The 22,042-nt window shown below is 40.0% G+C and overlaps 2 protein-coding genes across 3 annotated transcripts; both read left to right on the forward strand.

Annotated features, from left to right (window-relative positions):
- The first annotated feature begins 241 nt into the window (after window positions 1–241).
- kars1 (lysyl-tRNA synthetase 1) lies at window positions 242–12,868 on the forward strand. 2 transcript variants are annotated; one of them, XM_080884107.1, is made up of 15 exons: window positions 242–376; window positions 1,089–1,247; window positions 1,535–1,673; window positions 1,802–1,967; window positions 2,055–2,148; window positions 2,485–2,671; window positions 7,088–7,213; window positions 7,376–7,495; window positions 8,613–8,775; window positions 9,081–9,254; window positions 9,412–9,497; window positions 9,581–9,666; window positions 9,753–9,879; window positions 10,003–10,146; window positions 12,357–12,868. In XM_080884107.1, exons 2-15 carry the CDS (start codon window positions 1,117–1,119, stop codon window positions 12,429–12,431), a joined length of 1,818 nt encoding a protein of 605 aa, XP_080740233.1. In that variant the 5' UTR covers window positions 242–376; window positions 1,089–1,116; the 3' UTR covers window positions 12,432–12,868. The 2 variants fall into 2 exon arrangements, with proteins under 2 accessions (XP_080740233.1, XP_080740234.1); XM_080884108.1 differs by lacking the exon at window positions 1,089–1,247 and having other exon boundaries at window positions 244–376.
- A 3,735-nt stretch (window positions 12,869–16,603) lies between these two features.
- gcshb (glycine cleavage system protein H (aminomethyl carrier), b) lies at window positions 16,604–20,723 on the forward strand. Its single transcript, XM_080884571.1, has 5 exons — window positions 16,604–16,771; window positions 17,791–17,870; window positions 20,147–20,210; window positions 20,306–20,437; window positions 20,615–20,723. Exons 1-5 carry the CDS (start codon window positions 16,630–16,632, stop codon window positions 20,707–20,709), a joined length of 513 nt encoding a protein of 170 aa, XP_080740697.1. The 5' UTR covers window positions 16,604–16,629; the 3' UTR covers window positions 20,710–20,723.
- Window positions 20,724–22,042: the final 1,319 nt, after the last annotated feature.

The following is a 22,042-nucleotide window of genomic DNA, read 5'->3' on the forward strand; positions in this document are numbered from 1 at the left end:
CATGAAGGCGACAACATACAAGTTATGAAACATTTCAGTTCATGTTAGATTTCAGAACATTTAGTAATATTAGTATGCAATTAAATCCCGATTTATGTATTGATTTATTAATAAATAAAATAGAATATAACAAAAAAAAAAACAAAACCCCAGCACTGACGATCTGTCAGCTCTCCACATTCAGCAGGCCGTAATTTGGGGCCCACCTTGTGACGTATCCTTGGACGTTTCAGTTTTCTGGTTTCCGTCAGTCCTTTGAACGCACCACTCAGTTCTCGCGTTTCTGCGGCGCACGCATGTCAGTTTCTCTTTCTGTGCGCTGCATCAAGAACATGGCAGACGTGAAGACGGTGGACGGAGACAAACTCAGCAAAAAGTGAGCTTATTCGTTTCTTCTTTCGCATTTTCACCGCTCTTTACCTCTATCGCTTTTGTCACATCGTCCAAGATTTTTTCCTTTCGACAGTTATGGCAGTTCCAGTTTGGCACCGCAAAACATCAGGTCAGAGCGTGAAAACGTAGTGAAGGTCCCGTATTGAGGCAACGTACTAGCCTACATACCCCAGAATTCAAGTCGTGTGTGTTTCTGGTAGTTGCAGTCCTAAATTTAATTTAAGACCAGTGGCGAAAGTGTCTCTTGTTGACGTGTGAAACTACAACATCCACAATACATTGTTAAACGACTTCGATACATCGTGCAATCGCGTGGGCGTCTTATATGTGCAGTTATAATTTTAGCGAATGATGGTTTATCGGGTGAAACTATGTATGCTGATTTGTTTATTTAGAAGGACGCTCTGTTTAATATAAAAAATCTTAAATAAAGCCAAGCGCATGTTACTTCGTTCTTCCAGATCATCTTTGTTTGCCAAGAGTAAAGCTGTAGAAAGTGAAACCGGAATCTAATTACAGGAAGTGTAAAGCTAATTATATAAAAATATATACTTGTTTACTTGTTTTGATCTTGGAGGGTCTTGCCAAATAGGAGGGTTCTATCAACCCCAGCAGGATGTAGTTTTGCCTGAAGGACAGGGCAGAGACAGCCTTCATATACTGTACACTGTCTTTGTATATGTCTATTTTCTCAGGTCTGTCTGCTGACTGTCGTAGTTCAGCATGCTGTGTCTGGTCAGGGCAGCCAGGCAGCAGCTGTGCCAAGCCTGTGGGGTCAGGGGACAGTGGTTAAAATATGCGCCCCCATGTACAGCTGCAAGCCCAGCTCAGAACCGCTGGAGAGGTGACAAAAGGTTGGTGGCTTTTCCATTCCAGTGCGGAAAACAACCAACCTTTTGTCATTAGAGCTGATGTGTTCGTCCGTTTTGCATGAATATTTGTTGTACCTCTCTGCTAGTAGAAAATCATGTTGTCCTTTTGTTTTGCTTTTATTTATTTTGGTTACAATAATAGAGTAGGTTATATGATGTGACTTTTTGGCTTTTTTGAATTCCAAAAGATATTTGTTTTTAGTTGCAAATGCATCATAAGGGCGAAATGTGGTATCCAACCACTGATTGCTGTTTTTGTTTTTATTCAGTGAGCTGAAGAGGCGAATGAAAGCAGAGAAAAAGGCAGCTGAGAAAGAAGCCAAGGTTAAAGAGCAGGTGGAGCAAAAAAAAGAATCAAATGACCAGGGAACAGAAAATGCCTTGGATGAGGAGACGCTTGACCCCAATGTGAGAGTTTTGCGTAGTTATTTTACCTCAGTGCATATATATATATATATATATATATATATATATTAAACCCTTTTTAAAAACATATATTAACAACAAGAACATCTGTCTTTTCCCGTGTAATACAGCAATACTTTAAGATCCGCACTCAGGCCATCCAGGAGTTGAAGGGCACAGCGGAGGACCCTTACCCACACAAGTATAATGTGGACCTGTCGCTTACAGAGTTCATTGAGAAATACAATCATCTACAGCCTGGAGACCAGCTGACAGATGTTGTTCTCAGTGTGTCAGGTAGTGAAAAGTGTTTACTATCTCTTTTTTTTTTCTGTGTGTTTGCACTTAATTGTAATTAATCCAAACTGAATATATGTTGGATAGGCCGCGTCCATGCTAAGAGGGCTTCAGGTGCCAAGCTGCTGTTCTATGACTTGCGAGGTGAAGGAGTCAAATTGCAAGTTATGGCAAATTCAAGGTACAGAAACAAAGTTGGGTTGTTTTTTTGTTTTGTTTTGTTTTTTTAGAAAACCCAAAGAGATTTCACCTCTTGACGCTGTGAATGACACACTCCCCATTTGGGAATTTGTTTTGGGTTTGCATGGATTGTGCAAAAGTAAATGTTACAGATTCATAATGATATATTTAAATTATAATGAGCTGATGATTTACCTTTTCATCAAGATTTCTTGATTATGTGATAATTATAAAATCTAAGGGAAAAAACTGCATTTACGTCTCCAAATAATGTTTCTCCTTACGAGGAAACTTCAAATTGTAGTGACTGATTTTCTGTGTTACCTTCTTTTTTCAGAAACTACAAGTCTGAGGAGGACTTTGTGGCTATCAACAACAAACTGCGCCGTGGTGACATCATTGGTGTCCGCGGTAACCCAGGAAAGACCAAGAAAGGGGAGCTGAGTATAATTCCCATTGAGATGACTCTACTGTCACCATGTTTGCACATGCTACCCCACCTCCACTTTGGTCTCAAAGACAAGGTAGTGACCAGCACACACTGTAGGGACAAAATTATTGGTCCATACCTCTTCATCTTTTAATTCATTTGTTTTCAGTCCCTTTACCACAGGCGCATGAAATATAACATCTAGCCAGGCAGGCTGCCAATTCAAGCGTGGTATTTTAATTGGATGCAGTCAGTTCTTGAAATTCATTCTGTCCCACATACAGTGGGGCAAAAAAGTATTTAGTCAGTCACCGATTGTGCAAGTTCCCCCACCTAAAATGATTACAGAGGTCAGTAATTTGCACCAGAGGTACACTTCAACTGTGAGAGACAGAATGTGAAAAAAAAATCCATGAATCCACATGGTAGGATTTGTAAAGAATTTATTCGTAAATCAGGGTGGAAAATAAGTATTTGGTCAATAACAAAAATACAACTCAATACTTTGTAACATAACCTTTGTTGGCAATAACAGAGGTCAAACGTTTACTATAGGTCTTTACCAGGTTTGCACACACAGTAGCTGGTATTTTGGCCCATTCCTCCATGCAGATCTTCTCGAGAGCAGTGATGTTTTGGGGCTGTCGCCGAGCAACACGGACTTTCAACTCCCGCCACAGATTTTCTATGGGGTTGAGGTCTGGAGACTGGCTAGGCCACTCCAGGACTTTCAAATGCTTCTTACGGAGCCACTCCTTTGTTGCCCGGGCGGTGTGTTTTGGATCATTGTCATGTTGGAAGACCCAGCCTCGTTTCATCTTCAAAGTTCTCACTGATGGAAGGAGGTTTTGGCTCAAAATCTCACGATACATGGCCCCATTCATTCTGTCCTTAACACGGATCAGTCGTCCTGTCCCCTTGGCAGAAAAACAGCCCCATAGCATGATGTTTCCACCCCCATGCTTCACAGTAGGTATGGTGTTCTTGGGATGCAACTCAGTATTCTTCTTCCTCCAAACACGACGAGTTGAGTTTATACCAAAAAGTTCTACTTTGGTTTCATCTGACCACATGACATTCTCCCAATCCTCTGCTGTATCATCCATGTGCTCTCTGGCAAACTTCAGACGGGCCTGGACATGCACTGGCTTCAGCAGCGGAACACGTCTGGCACTGCGGGATTTGATTCCCTGCCGTTGTAGTGTGTTACTGATGGTGACCTTTGTTACTTTGGTCCCAGCTCTCTGCAGGTCATTCACCAGGTCCCCCCGTGTGGTTCTGGGATCTTTGCTCACCGTTCTCATGATCATTTTGACCCCACGGGATGAGATCTTGCGTGGAGCCCCAGATCGAGGGAGATTATCAGTGGTCTTGTATGTCTTCCATTTTCTGATGATTGCTCCCACAGTTGATTTTTTCACACCAAGCTGCTTGCCTATTGTAGATTCACTCTTCCCAGTCTGGTGCAGGTCTACAATACTTTTCCTGGTGTCCTTCGAAAGCTCTTTGGTCTTGGCCATGGCGGCGTTTGGAGTCTGACTGTTTGAGGCTGTGGACAGGTGTCTTTTATACAGATGATGAGTTCAAACAGGTGCCATTCATACAGGTAACGAGTGGGGGACAGAAAAGCTTCTTACAGAAGACGTTACAGGTCTGTGAGAGCCAGAGATTTTCCTTGTTTGAGGTGACCAAATACTTATTTTCCACCCTAATTTACGAATAAATTCTTTACAAATCCTACCATGTGAATTCATGGATTTTTTTTTTTTTCTTCACATTCTGTCTCTCACAGTTGAAGTGTACCTCTGGTGCAAATTACTGACCTCTGTCATCATTTTAAGTGGGGGAACTTGCACAATCGGTGGCTGACTAAATACTTTTTTGCCCCACTGTATGTCACAGTCACCTATTAGTGGTATTATTCGTAAAGCAGAAGCATTTCAGCACTATAGCAAGTCGCCCCACAAAAGTGCTGAGGTGCATATTGTATTTGTAAGTCACAAATGCTTTGTTTACTCAGTAACCGGTGAGTTCCAAACCTTCTCTGGTATTAATATCAGCACAAAAATTGTTTGCCAAGAGCTTCATGCCATGGGATTGCATGAGAGAGCAGCTCCTGTAGCTGTAATGTGTAGGTGGTCCAGTACTTTTCTTCAGGTTGTATATTAAGGCAGTGTTAGTGAAACTAAACGGTACTTTTGTCGTCTCTTTCTTAAAGGAACTAAATCATTTATAAATGGGAGTGCTACCCAATTTAAAAGGTTAGCTTTAACAGCCAAGGCATTCATTCTTCAATTTCACGATGTGCTCTGCTTCAAGGCAGCGACAAAGTGCAAATGACACAAGCTAGAAAAATGTTCTACTTTACAAGGCTTAAATGTTACTGTGTTTCTCCAGTGTAGACCTTTTTTCACAGTAGATGTTACGACTTTTAAAGACAATAGTATCATTCACTGCAGCATAGTCATGTGCCACTTTCTTTACCTGCACTGCAAGTGTTGCACACTTGGACAAATGACACTTCCAGGCGTGCATGAGTTCAGAATCGTTCTCTTTACTTGCTCATTTGCAACTGCAAATACAAAACACAAGCACTTCAGTTCAGCGTAGCTGCGCTCTGCAGGCTATCTGTGCAGTAGAACACACACGACCATTTTACATATAACTACTGAACACGTGTTAACAAAGTACTCATTTACTCAGTATTTTCCCACCAATGTTCATATTACAATATTCTGCACACTCGTATGCTCCTCCAACTAGTATTGTTGCGCATGGAGACTACCCTCTCGATCCCCTCATTACATCATTTGCGATGTGACATCCCGTTTAACACCAGTTCGGGTACATCATGTAAATCACAAACTTCGACATTAGCGTTGTGTTCCATTAATGACAGTACCTTACTCTAATACATTTCTCATACGTCAACATCATTCTGTTTTTCAACACATAACTTGTGCTCACCTGCAAATACAAAACACAAGCACTTCAGTTCAGCGTAGCTGCGCTCTGCAGGCTATCTGTGCAGTAGAACACACAGGACCCCAAGGCTGCCCGATTCAGTGCCTGCGTGAGCCCAAAGCTGCCCAATTCAGTGCCTGCGTGAGCACCACCCGTGGGAATCATCATTGATCAGAGTATCCTAGCTATATTGCCAGTTATCACAGTATGTGTCAGAAATAGTAATACAGAACTGAACGCATAACATAACAATGATAAGAATGCATAAGATTATGGAGGGGGGGGGCAATATCTATTACAATACTTCCATCTGTGCCCACCCATTACATGAGTCCCACACTAGTCTAGCAGCATTTGAGTTGTTTGTCTTAGTCTTATGATATTTATTCAGTGACAGTTAAGGATCACTTTTGTGTTCACTAACCAGCTTTGGCTGCAGTGTCCAATAAGCAGAAAGCTTTTACAGAGGAGCTAATATTGCTGTGAATGTAGACTTTAGCCTCTGTTAAGAGGAGGGAAACAAATATATCTGCTGTTAGAACTGCAGTAATCAGTATTGGGCTACAACAGTTCATCAACTAACTAGTTTCTTTTTTAATTCTCACAGCAAACATTTTGTTCAATGCTCTATTTAATCCACAGCTCTGTAGTGCGCAGTTGCAGCTGAAATAGACCTGCAGTAGAAATGTATTTAGGAGCAGCTTGTGAATAAAAGGTATGATGACGATGATGCTGCCATGGTTTAATATTAATAATGGACTCCCTTACTGAGAGGGTGACCTCAGATGGAGCGAAAAACAGCAGCACTTGTTACTATAACAACCATTAAAACTTTTACTAGAAAAAAAGCTGGCAAGAGTCCTTAAACAAACCACCTCTTCAGCAAGACCCAACGTGGAGAAAAGTGAACTTCAGTGTAGCTGCTGCCATCCACTGCCGTTTGTTTGATACAGCAAAACTATAAAACTGCAGAAGGTAAAATAAGAGCATATCTGTGCAGATGAACTGCTAACTTACTCTGATATAATCTTTAGGCATGCTTTCTGTTTGAGTGATACCTGCAGAAGACAGGGCTGAATCTGGTCTGTTTTCTTCCACAGGCCAGTAAAAGTAAAACTCTGCACCACTGACCCAGTGCTGTTAGGCAGAACTTATTATTAACTCCAGTTCAGACCTGCACCATTAGAACATGTTTTTGCAGCACAGGACAAAACCCAGTTCTAAGGATGCTGATGTGCTTGCTTTTATTCATTGCACTCTGACAGACACTCAGTCATTCACACAAAACACGTCCACATGAACAAACACCTAATCTAGTGAAGGCTGTTTTAATTTATGCCTTAGCTTAGATTAAATGCAATGAAAGTTGTTGTTTTTTTTTTATTTTTTATTTTTTGGCAGATGTTGTAGTTCCAATTAAACCACTAGAAATATTGCCAGTTTTGAAATGTAAAATGATGGGCAGTTCATTTTAAAAGACCTTTTTTTTCCCTCTCTCTTTTGAATAATGAATGTATTTTCCCAATGTGAATTCCTTCACTCAAAGGAAACGCGATTCCGCCAGCGCTACTTGGATCTGATTCTCAATGACTACGTGAGGCAGAAGTTTATAACTCGCGCCAAAATCATCACATATCTACGCAGCTTCCTAGACCAGTTGGGATTTTTGGAGGTAAGTTGGATTTGAACATATACCTAACTAATCTGTGTTTGTCTGTTTGTTTTTTGGTGTGTGGATTTTATAAAATAATGTTCTAATAGTTTGTATATTTGTTTAAACATATTGTAAGTTTAAATCTGCCGTGCTGATTCATGTTTTATTTTTCTGCTTCAGATTGAGACGCCAATGATGAACATTATTCCTGGTGGTGCAGTGGCCCGCCCATTCGTTACTTATCATAATGACCTGGACATGAACCTGTATATGAGGATTGCTCCTGAGCTCTACCACAAGGTAATGTGCTATCCCAGAGTCATCCATGTATGTCATGCTCCTCTGTAATTGTTATGAAATTATTATGAAATGCATCTGTCAGATGTGTTGCACTAACTCTTTACAGCGTGACAACTGATGTGATGGAAGAGATTTACAGTTTATTTCAACCCTGGACTCTCACTACACCTTACCACTAATAATCACTAATACTCTGAATCATTTTATTGATCTTGAGTAGATAGACTTCTGCTTACTATTAAATGTATTTGTTATACACTCACTGGACACTTTATTAGGTACACCTTGCTAGTACTGAGTTAGACCCTCTTTTCCCTTCTGAACTGCCTTAATCCTTCGTGGCTTAGATTCAATTAAGGATTAAGGTCCTGGAAACATTCCTCAGCAATTTTTGCACATCATTGATGTGAATCTTCCATTTCATCACATCTCAAAGTTGCTCTCTCACATTGAGATCTGGTGACTGTGGAGGCCATTTGACTACAGTGAACTTATTGTCATGTTCAAGAAACTAGTTTGAGATGACTTGAGCTTTGTGACATGGCATGTTACCACCAGTGGATGGGTACATTCTGGTAATAGGTAGGCAGTAGCATGTTGCTCAATTGCTGCTAAGGGACCCAAAGTGTACCCCTAAACCACCACCAGCAGTCTAATGGCTTCATGCTTTCGTGTTGTTTGTGCCTAATTCTGCAACTAACTTGTATTGAATTGTAGCATGTGGTCTTCTGTAGCCCATGTTGTCTGTTCAGAGATGCAGTTCTGCATACCTTGGCATATTGGTTATTCTAAGTGGTTATTTGAGTTAACTGTTACCTCCTCTCAGTTCGAAGCAGTCTGACCATTCTCCTCTGACATCATCAAGGCAAGTTTGACCAGAAAACTATAAACCATAGAGATGGTTGTGTGGGAAAATCCCAGTCGATCAGCAGTTTCTGAAGACACGAGTTACTGCCATGTGATGAGAATTTCCCGGTTCTGCGATACCTAAAGCACATCTGATCTTAATCAGTTTTTTTGATGTTCTAGTAAATTGGGTGAACCACTCAAAACTCTTAACCTGTATTTTTCTACCATAACTGAATTATATACACTGTCCATCATATGTTTCCCACAGATGCTCGTAGTCGGTGGCATAGACAGAGTGTACGAGGTTGGCCGTCAGTTCAGGAATGAAGGCATTGATCTCACTCATAATCCAGAGTTCACCACCTGTGAATTCTATATGGCATATGCTGATTACAATGACTTGATGGAAATCACGGAGAAACTACTCTCAGGTAAGTAGAGACTACATCGCGGCCATGTTATTTCATTGGTCAGTGAGAGTTTTCTTTCACACACAGTTATGACATTATGAGCTGTAACTCAGATTACCTCCTGATAAATTGAGTTGCATTAGAATATGTGACTTGATTTAAAACCTAAATGGGATTCGTGATTTGCTATTTGGCCAATGACAGTATAGAAAGCAGTCTTTGAAGCACAATGATGATGTTCTAAATGGCTTCATGAAAACTGATGTTAAGTTGATCAGAGCTTTCTCCTCAGGGTCTTTTCCGTTTTGTCACTTTGTTTGCTGCAGGAATGGTGAAGCACATCACTGGAGGATACAAGGTGACTTATCACCCTGATGGTCCAGAGGGACAGGCCTATGAGATCGACTTCACGCCACCATTCAAAAGAGTGAGCATGACTCATGACCTGGAGAAAATTATGGGAGTGAAGTTCCCTCCTGCTGACAGCTATGACAGTGATGGTAAGAATCTGTGAAATCTATAACAGACACTTCACATGTGAAAAATTACTGCTTCAGAAAAATGACTTCATCATCCTTACAATAGTTGATCATTAGGAAATATGTGTATTATTCTCTTGCAGTCATTTTTTTCCTTTTACTGTTTTCCCTTTTTTAGAGACACGTAAATTCTTTGACGACCTGTGTGCCCAGAAAGGAGTTGAATGTCCTCCACCCAGGACCACTGCCCGTCTCCTTGACAAGGTGGTTTATAAATTTACTTAACCTGTTATTCTTCTTTTTTCCTCCGTTGAATCTGACTTGCTAATGGCTTTTTACCCCCACAGTTGGTTGGAGACTTCCTAGAGGTCACTTGTATCAACCCAACATTCATCTGTGATCACCCACAAATCATGAGCCCTTTAGCAAAATGGTGAGAAATGCTATCTTTAGCCTTCATATTTATTTAAAATGGCAATGTTCAGATTTATACTGACACTTCTGACCCTTCTGTTACAGGCACAGAACCCAGAAAGGGCTAACTGAGCGTTTCGAGCTCTTTGTGATGAAGAAAGAAATCTGCAATGCTTACACTGAGCTGAATGATCCGATTAGACAGAGGGAACTGTTTGAGCAGCAAGCCAAGGTGTGTTTAAAGGATAATATGACCTGTTTCACTTCTACTTCAGTGCACTGTCCTGTTCCTGGTGTTCTGTCTTTATGCTGTGATGGTATTGCATGTCAGTGATTTGAGGTGGATCTTTTTCAGGCCAAAGCTGAAGGGGATGATGAAGCCATGTTCATCGATGAGACCTTCTGCACAGCTCTGGAATATGGTCTGCCACCAACTGCCGGATGGGGCATGGGCATCGATCGTCTCACCATGTTCCTCACAGACTCCAACAACATCAAGGTAAATTAAAGTCCTCATGGTGAGGATTAGAGATGTTCTGCTGCCTATTTTCCTAAACCAGGGGAAAAATTAGACTAACCAATTAGTCTTAAACTTAAAAAAACAAAAATTTGCAAACCGTTTAATGTCAGAAACTTTGTTAACAAAGTAATTAATTATTTAATCATGCTCGGCAATATTAAATTATGCTGCTTAACTGTGCGGCACCTCGCATCGTGCATTATGAACATCACATATTATAATCTAGACAAAGAAGAAGAAAAACACTTAAAGCAATGTCAAATATAATATGAAAACATGATACTACAAAAATGTTCATGTATTATTAAAATATGTAAAATTTACCATCCCAAAACCTAAAAAAAAACTGTGACTGAAAAGTGTTATGTCGTGCATTATGAATTAGGCATGCTGTTCGAAAATTCACGAAAACCACTTAAAACCACTCATAAATTATCCATTTTCTTTCGTGAAGTTGGGTCACGGGAGCAGCAGCTTAAGCAAAGAAGCCCAGACCTCCCTTTCGCCAGCCACCTCCTCCAACTTATCCGGGGAAATAATAAGGCGTTTCCAGGCCAGCCGATAGATATATTCACTCCAGCAGCACCTGTGTGTACTCCAGGGCCACCTCCCAGTAGGACGTGCCTGGTCTCGACACCCTACCCCGTAGGCGCTCACCTACGCCATCTGGTGGCAGATAGGACACAACTATTTACCAACATTTGGTATCAATTTAAATGTAAAGCAGTTAGATTAAACAACAAATACATCTGGTTCTGACTAGTGACAATAGCAACGATGGCTAGTCGGCTAGTCACTCACATCCCTAATGGGGATGCCCAATTTACTGCTGTTCTGAGGTGTTCAATAGGTTTAGGTTTATGTTTATATTTATATGCTGTTTTTTGCTGTCAGGATCAAACTAAAAATTTCATCTGTTCCAACTTCAACAGGTGAATCATTCTTAGTTCTGCCAATGGTTTCTTCTCTAATGAAATTTCTCTATTTTTTTTTTTTGTGAAAAATTCCACTTTTTCTTTTTTTATTATTGCATTCAACCAGTTTTAAATTAATTTACATTTGGTGTTAGAGTTGGTACCCTCACTGTTTCTCCTGGAGCAGAATAATCACAGGTGTATGTTTTTATTACCCATAGAGTGGCTGACAAATGCATTAGACACATCTTACAAAAGCTTGTTTAAAACTAAAAATTTCTATCATGTATTTCACAAATAACAAATTGAATTTATAACTGAATTTGAGGACTGGAAATGAATTAACATCCAAAAAAGGAAACTGATTTTTTTTTTTCATTCATGGATTCAAGTAAATACCTGTAATTTGGCATCTCAGTCAAAAAAATAAAAATATGCTTATTTGTAAAATAATAAATATTAAAATTCATGGCTCCAGTTTGTTCAGTTCAGTTCAGTTTTGTTTATATAAACTAAATCACAGCAAACGGTCCCCTGAAGATGCTTTACATTGACGTAATACAGAGAAAAAGTACAGGATAACAACAGTAATTATATTTTACCATTAAAAATAGTTTTGATAAACCATACTTGATAAATTTGTTAAGTACTGTACATTTGACGAAGAGAACTTACATTATAGGTTCATGTTTTTATAAACTTGGCTATTTTAGTTTTGCTAAATGTATTTATTTTTATTTACCCTGGCTAATTTCGTATTTTTCTGATGCTAGGTGTCTTGGTCTTTTAAATCTTAATCCTTGCTCGTAATCATGTTACGTTAAAGGATGAGCCAGGGTTGCTTTTATTAGGGATGCTCCTGATGACTAATATCTAGTCATTTAAATTAGAGGGGGGGAAAAACATGATCATCGACTAACGTGTTCAGAAAACATTTAAAACTGAATACACTTTAAATGCACAAGTGAAAGATTGGCCAAATTGTTGTTTAGTGTGTGGTTAATGGTAGTTACTGAGACTACATTAAAATTATTCCCCAAAAATCAGTTTGTAGCCTAACTATGTAAGACAAAATGGTGCCTTTCTTGACTTGTATGTTTAGACTAAACTGCCCCAGAAAAGCACAGAATTGGAGAACTACCAAGAATAATGGGTTAATGAGAAGCTACTGTATGAACAAAACAAACGAGCTGCTAACGTCTGCCGGGCAGTTGTTATATCTTTGTGTCATGAAAAAGAATTCTCTGCTAACATTTTGTTTTTTCACCTTCACAGGAGGTGTTGCTGTTCCCAGCCATGAAGCCTGATGACAATAAGACAGCAGCGCCATCAGAGGGCACCTCTGTCTAATAACATGACCTCGGACCTCTCCTGCTATCACACCTTTGCAGGAGTCGGCATGAAGAAGAAGAATGAGCCTTTACCTCATTGTTGTCATCAGTGGAGTTTCTGGGTCTTGTGTTTTATCAATGTTAGTTTGTCAAATGATTGATAATTTCTGTCAGTAAGGAAAATCATCAGGTCTCAAATACACGTTTTGGATTTTCTGGGTTTTTTTGTTTGTTTTTTATTCCATACACTTTCGCAATCCTGTCTGATCAAAATATACTTTGAGCTATTTAAAGGGATGCTTTAGGGTACAGCATATAATAACAATGTTCAAGACCCTCTAATACTCAAGTCTTTTTACCAGGTCTACTTAAAATCCTTGTCTAAGTTTTTCAAGTTGGACTCCACAATAATCCTTTGCCAAGAGGTTTGAATAAAGTTCATATAAAGTAAACTGATTTCTTAAGTCTTGTGTATGTGTTTATTTTATTTATTTATTTTTTAACAAGAATAAACCTGTGCTCATAGTTTGACATTTGAATTTATACATTTGTTTAATATCAAGGCTCCTAAAATGTGGTATATTTAACTTTTTAATGTTTGGTTTTTCACTATAGCATAATTTGGCAAGTGAAAATGGATGGTAGGATTTAATTATGAGGGATTATTATTTTCAGTATTCATAAAATTTGACCTAGTAACTCAATGAACCGAGTCTGAAAATTGAAACGCAAATAATCTCTTTTTCATAAAGAATGTACTCATTAACCCAACACAGTAAGTGACACCAATGGAATCACAAATATTAGTCCATACAAAGCACTGTAGCAAACAATGAAAAGTTCAAATCCACTAATGAGCCTAACTGCATCTACTGGTGTGGTTATTCCCAAAAGTGTCTGTCATTGTGTTTGTGTAAACCACTTAGCTTTTGCTCTTTAAAAGAATCTCCAAAAGTTGATTCTGTTCATCTGGACGTAGCATTTTCAGTGGGAGAAATGTTTCCTCACTCATCCAAGTGACTTCAGTCTCAGCTGACTGCAGGTTTCCCCAAATTTATAAACAGTACATTTGTATAATAACTGAAACCAGCCCACTGAAGGAACAGTGGGCTGGGAGGTCACCTTCATCATAATTATGCAAATTCTCATGACCATTGATCAACAACCACTGATCAAAGACCACTGATCAATAGCCATGAGTCCCATTCACAGAGAGTTGGGGAATGGCTGCAATCACAGCATTGTAAGATGGTGAAAGATGTACCCTTAGGCCCCCTCCTCGATTCAGAGATGGTCTTTCCCTTTTCACGTAAATGGCCTCCTTGACTCCGCACTCAAACCAGCGTTCCTCCAGGATTTGTACATCCTCATCATTGAAAGAGTGTCCACTGGCCAGTAGGTGTAAATAGACTGCAGAGTCCCGGCCTGACGAGGTGGCTCTTCTGTGTTGTGCCATCTGCTTCGCCAGAGGTTGTTTGGTTTCTCTGATGTATAAATCTTGGCACTTAACAGCGTACACTATGTTACTCTGTTTGTGTCGGGACACCCGATCCTTGGGGTGGACCAATTTTTGACGCAGCGTGTTTTGGGGTTTAAAAGCCACAGAGGCCCAGTGTTTAGAAAAAATGCATCTCAACTGAGTGGTCTTTGATCAGTGGGCCTTGATCAGTGGTTGTTGATCAATGGTTATGAGAATTTGCATAATTATGATGAAGGTGACCTCCCAGCCCACTGTTCCTTCAGTGAGCTAGTTTCAGTCATTATGCAAATGTACGTTTATGTTGACCTGCAGTCAGCTGAGACTGAAGAAGTCACTTGGATGAGTGAGGAAACGTTTCACCCACTGAAAACGCTACGTCCAGATGAACAGAATCAACTTTTGGAGATTTACTTACCTGGATGATTGAGAATGCATCAAGACTCTTTAAAAGAACATTTTAAATATTTGTTTACATGCAAGAAAAGTTAGGAAATTTAAAATAAACGGTTTTGGAGGAAGGTTGGATATTGTTTCTCAATCACTTTGTCTCCCTTTTGGAGCATCAAGTGTATATACCCTACTATCTTGTTTTCAGAGTATTTTGTGTTGTTGCTCTTGGCTTTAAAAAAAAGTCCCTTTTCATGGTAGATTCAATCACCGGAGCTCTGTGTATGATCAATTTCATTTTAAGTGTCACCAAGCATTGGCTGGAGAGGGTAAAAACTCTTCTAGCTTGTGCCTTTTGAAAGTTTAAGATTAAGTTTACCTTCAAGGGCAAAAACAAGGCCCTGCTCTGTTTTTCTCACAAACAGCTCTGAGTCAAGAACCAATGACTTTTAATCTCTGTCACCCAGACTGTGGTCAAGAGCCGGAGGTTTCTGCAGTTGGGAGCTGTCAGTATTGAAGAAGAAAGCATTTTTTCCACTCCCATAATGTCCTGCTTAAACAAACTAGGCCTGCTCATACATTTAAGGTACGCCTTGATGTCCCCAACAACACTTCTGATCCAGAAGTGTTATTTATTTTATTTATGCTTTTAAAGTCAAAGTGCTCACATGCAAATAGAGAATCAGCAGTTGTTTCTGGACCAGTTGAGCTCCGGTGTAGGTTGAGCCTCAGCATCAGCTTGACAACCAGATCACTAATCTTTTCCCTACAAGCCAGTGCAGTGATGCCAGAGTTATGTTCATACATCAGACACTGAGACACCACAGCCTTCACAGCTGCACAGTCCCAGCAGCAGTTTTTCATTTTTTTATTGAGTAATTCTGTTTATACCACTGCTTTATATACTACCAAAGAAACTACAAAATCATTTTATTATTCTCTGTAGTCATGTTAAAAAAACAAAACAACAAAAAAACAAAACCTTTCTCCATAAAATGTACAAAGCAGTTGCAGGAGCAAACCTGTGTATAGTTTAAATGTAAACAGCTCATCATAAATTCATGCTGCACTCACAGGAAACAGAATCCACACAAGTGGACTGTTTCACTGAGATTTGCACAGCTGACGAGTATCAACCTTTATATGGAAAATTAGTTTTTTTTCCATCAGGCAAAAGGTACTTTTGTTTGATTAGAAACATAGATTTTTGCCCATTGGATGAGCGCATTAATAGGAACAGTATAGTATAACTTATTACATTTATTTAAGTACTTTACTAAAGTACAGGTTAAATGTACCTGCACTTTATTTAGTATAAGTACATTTGCTTCTTCTCTAACATACTTTGTATGTAAATAGAGTACTTTGCGCACCATACTATTTATTTTACAGAATAAGTTACTTATTACTTTGCAGACAAACTGCAATTGCACAGATCAATCTACCCAGCAATACACGAGTAATTCAAACCGTCAGCAGCTGCAATGATCCAATAACGCATGAATCTGTTAAAAGTGTATTACTGGATTACTTGTTTTACAAAGTGGCAAGAAATATTTAAAATAAATGAAGAAATGCTTTATACTCAAGCAAAAATGTTATAATCATACTTCGGCTTTACAATCAAAATATATTTACACTGTTGTGAAGCACAACTTTTTTATGTAATAAATTTGTAAGACATAAGGAGCCTGATATTTTCTAGCATGTGATCACAATTCCCAGATAGCACTCATTGTTGTAGTTAGTTAATTTCAATAACAGGTGTTTAAAGTAATTTATAAATAAAATTTTAGTAAATATAAAAAGAAAACGTGTTTTTTTCACGGACTTGTTTCATGGACATTCTCCTCTTTTTTTTCCTTCTTTTTGCCATTGCAAAAGAAATTCTCAGAAATTAAAGTCTTGGGGTCACCACCACCTCATATAAAATAAATCCTGGAAACGCCCCTGTTAAATAGGCTGCTATCCGACAGGTAAATTTTACGCAGGCACTTGAATATGTCAGTTTTATTTCAAACTAGAAAATTGCAGTTATTGATATTACTGTTATCGCGATTATTGTTTTAATATTATCGTTTTATACATTTTTTTCAATAGAAAGACAGAGCAAACGTAACAGCCATGTGCCGCCTTATCTACTGTACCTAAGTAGAACATGTAAGCATTTTCTTCTGACCCCATTAACTTTGAATAATTAGCATTTCTTTTTTTAAGTGTGCATTCACTCACTTTTGAGAGCTTTTTGGCCCCGGGTCTCTCACCTCCCACACCGTGTAGTGGGATGGTGCGCGCTCTCGCGGTCAAGTGATTCACTTTCGATCAAACTGTGGCTTCACACTGAGTGAAGATGGCGATGAGAGCAGCTCTGCGGTGCCTGTCTGCAAACTTTTCGCCCAGACTGCCTCAGCTCTCGCAGGTTTCAGCGACTCGGCTGCAGTGGAGAAGCGGCTCCCCGCGGACGCTGAGCACGTCCTCGGTCCTGTCTGCAGGTAAATATAATACATTTAAAAAATAATAATAATAATAACCCAGACTTGCCAAATGAGCTGTAATGGTACTACATGCGGGTTGCTCACACATTCCTGCCTGACTGTAATGGGTGGGAATAAAAGGGGTCACACAGTTTGTGTCACTTTCCCACAGGGCGGCAGAGAAAAGCGCGAGGAAAGACAACTAAAACGTTGTTTTAACTTTAAAGAAGCTTCACAGACCGAAGCTTACGTGCAGATAATTAGCCACCACATGTTATGCTGGCTAAAGGGTTCAGACGGCCGTATATATATTCTCTGTGAGAGGAGCACGAGCTCTAAATTGTGATGGTGACCAATTACCCGAGTCTCGTGCAGCCAGAAGCAGCTTGTTAAACAAAAGTCAGTGCTGGTACTGGGCATGAGCTACAAATGGCAGGGGAGGGATGACTATCATGTAGCTTTCATTAATTCTAAATCACAGACACCACCCTATCAGATATCCATACTTAAAAAAATATTCCTGAAGCAAATGAGTTACCAGAAAGCGTTTCTTGAGCCGTTTGCCTTGGCAGTTACTGTACTCCTTAGCAATCATCTTGCATAGTTCACTCTGGTTTGAACTTGTATTCTTCAGTGTTGGTCAGGTGCCAACACTGGAAGCTGTTGAGCCATTACAGTTCTCTCCTGCAGGGTAAACGCGACATGAGGAGCATTGAATCAAAATGGTTCAGTGTTTCTTTTCAAAACTGCAGCTCTGTCAGCTGTGGTTAGTGTTAAAGCAGTGATGGTGAAAATTGAAGATTTACCAAGCCAAAAAACGGGGATGTGACGTCCGCACAAATGCCTCAAAGTTAGCTCTTGTAGACAGCACACAACTGGTGGGCTTCCCATTGATGTAACAGCTTGTCAAGAAATTGACGTATGCGAATCAAAAGCGTCATCACTGTTCCACTGGTTCATACTGTTATAATTTCATCTTTAAACATAATCATTTGATCTGTTCCAGACTAATTCTCCTTTTGTTTTTCTCTCTGTAGCATTAAAGTTCACAGATAAGCACGAGTGGGTGCAAGTGGAGGGTGGTGTTGGCATTGTTGGTATCAGCAATTATGCCCAGGTAGGTTTGTCTTTCTACTAATTTATGGCTCCCGTGGTTCAGAGGTTTAACTATTACTATCTAAAAATAGCAATAAAATAGTCTGTAGAAAAATCTGCAGTGTGCACTTTAGAGCTGGTCTTTGCCCTCAACTGATGTGCTTTAACAGGCTAATTTAGTGCTTTTATGGCCAATGTTTGACACAATTGATCACTAGCATTGTGCAGGACTGGGCAGACACTTGGAGACATTCAAGGACTTGAATGTATACTGGAATATCTTTAAACATGAATCTAGCTTTTTAAAGAATCGTTATTACTGCTACCCCTTTTACACCTGACATACAGTGCTGTGAAAAAGTATCTGACCCCTTCACCTCTCTTTATTGTTGCATAGTTGCAACACGTCTGAGACTATCTAACAATCTGCGTAAATATTAAATGCAGTTTGATTTATTAAGGGACAAAATACAACCCAAACCTACCTGTGGAAATAAAAGTAATTGTCCCATAAGTCTTATAGCTGGTTTTTCCACCCTTGGAAGCAACACCTGCAATCAGTTTGCAATAACTGACACGAGGCTTTCACATCACTGTGAAGGAATTTTGGACAACTATTCTTTTCAGAATTGTTTTAAATCAGCCACATTGGAGGGCTTTGAACCATGGGCCTAGACTTGGAGGTCCTGATTCTCATTCCAGCCACATCACACTAATTTGCAGACCAACCCCAGTGAAAGCTGAAAGTTCTCGCTCGATGACTCTTAACAGAACCACATCATCTGCAAAAAGCAGAGATGAAATCCTGAGGCCACTGAACCTGACGCCGTCCAGGAGTTGGAGCCTTATTTCAGGAGTCATAGGATGCGAGGCAGGGTCCTGAGCAGATTACCAGCCAATCACAGGGCTAATGCAAACTCACTTCCACACCTGTGGTCACTAGTTAACCTAACAAGCTTCTGTGATCTGTGTAAGGAAACAGAAGCACGTGGAGGAAAGCCAGGCACAGGTAGAACACACACAAAGGCCCGGCTGATTGGGAGGTTCAAAGTAGGAGGTACTGCAGCAGAATGCCGTCTTTCTGAAATGTCATCAAATTCAAAATCTTTTCATTTTACCCATCCTTGCTTTTTCACTATTTCAATATAGCCTTAGGATGAGGCTTACAAAAGACTAATGAATCCATGAAACATCCATGTCTTTAAACTAAGAAACAACCCTGAAAATGTTTTTTGAATTCTTTCAGGGTTATTTTGTATTAATAAGCTGGAGGCAATTTAGTATAACATCGACAAGGTTGAGTTTCACATTTATGCTGTGAAAGCATTGTTAAAGCTAACTGTGGCAGGCAGCAGTTAATAAAAGTGTGACAAAGCTAAAGCCAAATTTACAGTATATTGTTCTGTTGCAGTACCCTCTACAGACTGCCAGCATTTTAAACCTATCTGGTGAAATCTTACTGTTTTGGCAACAAATTTCATGAACTGTCTAAAAGTAATTCCCAGAAATTGATTCCGTTCATCTGGACATTGTGTTTTGTGTTTATCCTTCACTGAAAAGAGAAGAATTTGTGAGATTTCCTTACCTGGATGAAGCATGCATTAGAACAATTTAAAATAAAATGATCCATCCGTCCTCTTCTGCTTATCTGGGGCTAGGTTAAGGTGGCAGCAGCCTAAGCAGAGATGCCCAGACCTCCCACTCCCCAGCCACCAGCCACAGAGGCGTTCCCAGGCCAGGTGAGAGATGTAATCTCACCACACTGGGCCTGCTGTGGGGCCTTCTCTCGGTGGGACATGCCTGGAATACCTCAACCAGGAGGCATTCTAATCAGATCCCAGAATCACCTCAACTGGCTCCTTTCAATGTGGAGGAGCAGCAAGTCCACTCTGAGTCCCTTTCCTTCTGTGGATCCACCACCCCCAGGAGGTGCCGTAGGGGTCAGGCACAGGGTGGGCAGGGGTGGAGGCCCAGGCTCTGATTCTTGGCTATGTAAACTGGCTATTGGGACAATAAAATGATCCAGAACAGTAAAAACCAGACTGACAGTTTTCAGTACTGTGATCATTGAACACAGGGACTCTTTACTTTGAGCCATCCTGCTGTTGCTGACTGCTTATTAAAACAAACTGATTATAGTATTAGACCCCCCCTAAATAAGCGTTGTATTCCTACAGTGCTGTTAGATATTGAAGTACTGTATGAAGTTCTCTAAATCTTAAATAAAAAAAGATTCTTGGACAACCTCCATGTGGTTATCTATAATACTTTGTCATATAGTTTGTTTTGTCATTTTAGGAAGCATTAGGTGATGTGGTATACTGTGGACTCCCTGAAGTCGGCCAAAGACTTGAACAAATGGGTAAGAGCTGTGAATTTTTGACATATTTATCAAGTGATTGATTCTAGTCTTGAAATAAGAAGTGTTTTTCCTCTGTGTGTATATGTGTGTTGCAGATGAGTTTGGTGCACTGGAAAGTGTAAAGGCTGCCAGCGAGCTGTACTCACCATTAACAGGAGAGGTGACTGAAATCAACACAGAGCTGGCAGAAAATCCTGGACTTGTGAACAAAGATTGCTATGCAAAGGGTGAGCATTCACCACCCAATGTCGTACTTTGCCAGTACACTTGTCCTTGTGATTTCTCAGAATTGCAGGATAGAGGACAACCTGCCAAACCAGTATTACAAAGAAGTAAAATTACAGCTCGTTCTTTTCAGCAAGTACAGCTCTTGATTTTGAAATAAACAAACTCTTATCTTTCAGGATGGATAATCAAGATGACCATCGAAAAGCCCGAAGAACTTGATGGCCTCATGGATCAAGCTGCATATGATAAATTTGTCACATCACTTGAATAAAATTATAAACTCATTTTGCTTTGTAATTTAATCACAGTCAAAGATTAGTCCCTGCAAGGTTACTAACATGTAGTGTGTCACACTTATTCATCTGTGGTATTTATTCTAGTACCGGAATTGTGTCCTCAAACTAAAATACTCGACTACAAATGCTCAGTAACAGCTTCCACTTAGAAAGTTCCTTTTTGTTAAGCAACTAGCACATCTAAAGGGCTCTTAATCTCAAGATCTGTCCGTATTATTGGGTCTTGTTTGTGGTGCTTTGCTCCATTACCAATATACAGATGTGTTAAACAACTTGAACGTGCTGTTTCAAATCCATTTAATAAAATGTGGGCATTTTGTTTGGGTTGTTGTATTCAAACTTGGGAAATGAATCATTTCTCGCATTCTTGGCAAGGCAAGTACCGTATTTCCCGGACTACAAAGCGCACCTGAATATTAGCCGCACAAGCTAAAATCAGGGGAAAATCCTGTTTTGTACATACATTAGCCGCACCTGACTAAAAGCCGCAGGTGTTTCAATGTTGACTTATCATATGTAAGAGAATATGCACAAAGCGAATTGTCAGGAAAGAGATGGCTGTTTGTACCCATAACTTGAAAAACAAGTTATGGGTACATATTTGCACATGTAGTACATAACAGTAACCTACAGCACACCAGAAAAATAGATTCGGACTACCTTTTAGGCTCAGGTGCAGTGACACGGCTTTAACAAGAAGAAAAGTCAGTCATTCACCATCTTTCTCTTCTTCCTGCGCACTAAAACCACCAAAGTCCTCTTCTCCAGTGTCGGATACAAACAGGCTCAGGATGGCTTCGTCATCCACTCTCCGCTTCTCTCCTTCGTTGTCACTTTCAAAACCAAAGAAATCCTCATTGTCAGTGTCAGAGTCCTCCTCTCCATCATGCAGCAGTCCAGCCCTTCAAAATCCGTTGGTGATCGTGGATGTTTTCACACTTTTCCACGCTGTCAGAATCCACCGGTGGAGTTGGGCATAACTTGCTTTTCGCAAGTTTATCGCCGCTCATCATCCACGACTCCCGCTGAACGCGTAGCGCTACTTTGAAGTTTGTTTTTCGCGCTACTTCGTACTGCACTACGTTGCCTGGCGGATGGACATGTGACTAACATACCACTCTTGAACCCCGATCCTTCCGCCAGGCAACGTAGTGCCGTACAACAGCGGAACAAACAAAACAAATCGTCTTACGATATGACAAAAATCATGGACAATCCATAGAAAAGCCGCACCTGACTAAAAGCCGCAGGGTTCAAAGCTTGTGCAAAAAGTAGCGGCTTATAGCCCGACAATTACGGTAATCACAG

Source organism: Rhamphochromis sp. 'chilingali' (genome assembly GCF_963969265.1).
Source record: "Rhamphochromis sp. 'chilingali' genome assembly, chromosome: 6".
In the NCBI taxonomy this organism is placed as follows: domain Eukaryota; kingdom Metazoa; phylum Chordata; class Actinopteri; order Cichliformes; family Cichlidae; genus Rhamphochromis; species Rhamphochromis sp. 'chilingali'.

What these genes read in the sequence shown, in the direction of transcription:
- kars1 (XM_080884107.1), top strand. Translation starts at nt 1,117, where the DNA reads ATGCTGTGTCTGGTCAGGGCAGCCAGGCAGCAGCTGTGCCAAGCCTGT. An exon ending in CGCTGGAGAGGTGACAAAAG is followed by an intron (nt 1,248 to 1,534) that starts GTTGGTGGCTTT and finishes GTTTTTATTCAG; the next exon opens with TGAGCTGAAGAGGCGAATGA. An exon ending in CTCCTGAGCTCTACCACAAG is followed by an intron (nt 7,496 to 8,612) that starts GTAATGTGCTAT and finishes TGTTTCCCACAG; the next exon opens with ATGCTCGTAGTCGGTGGCAT.
- gcshb (XM_080884571.1), top strand. Translation starts at nt 16,630, where the DNA reads ATGGCGATGAGAGCAGCTCTGCGGTGCCTGTCTGCAAACTTTTCGCCC. An exon ending in GTATCAGCAATTATGCCCAG is followed by an intron (nt 17,871 to 20,146) that starts GTAGGTTTGTCT and finishes TTGTCATTTTAG; the next exon opens with GAAGCATTAGGTGATGTGGT. An exon ending in CAAAGATTGCTATGCAAAGG is followed by an intron (nt 20,438 to 20,614) that starts GTGAGCATTCAC and finishes CTTATCTTTCAG; the next exon opens with GATGGATAATCAAGATGACC.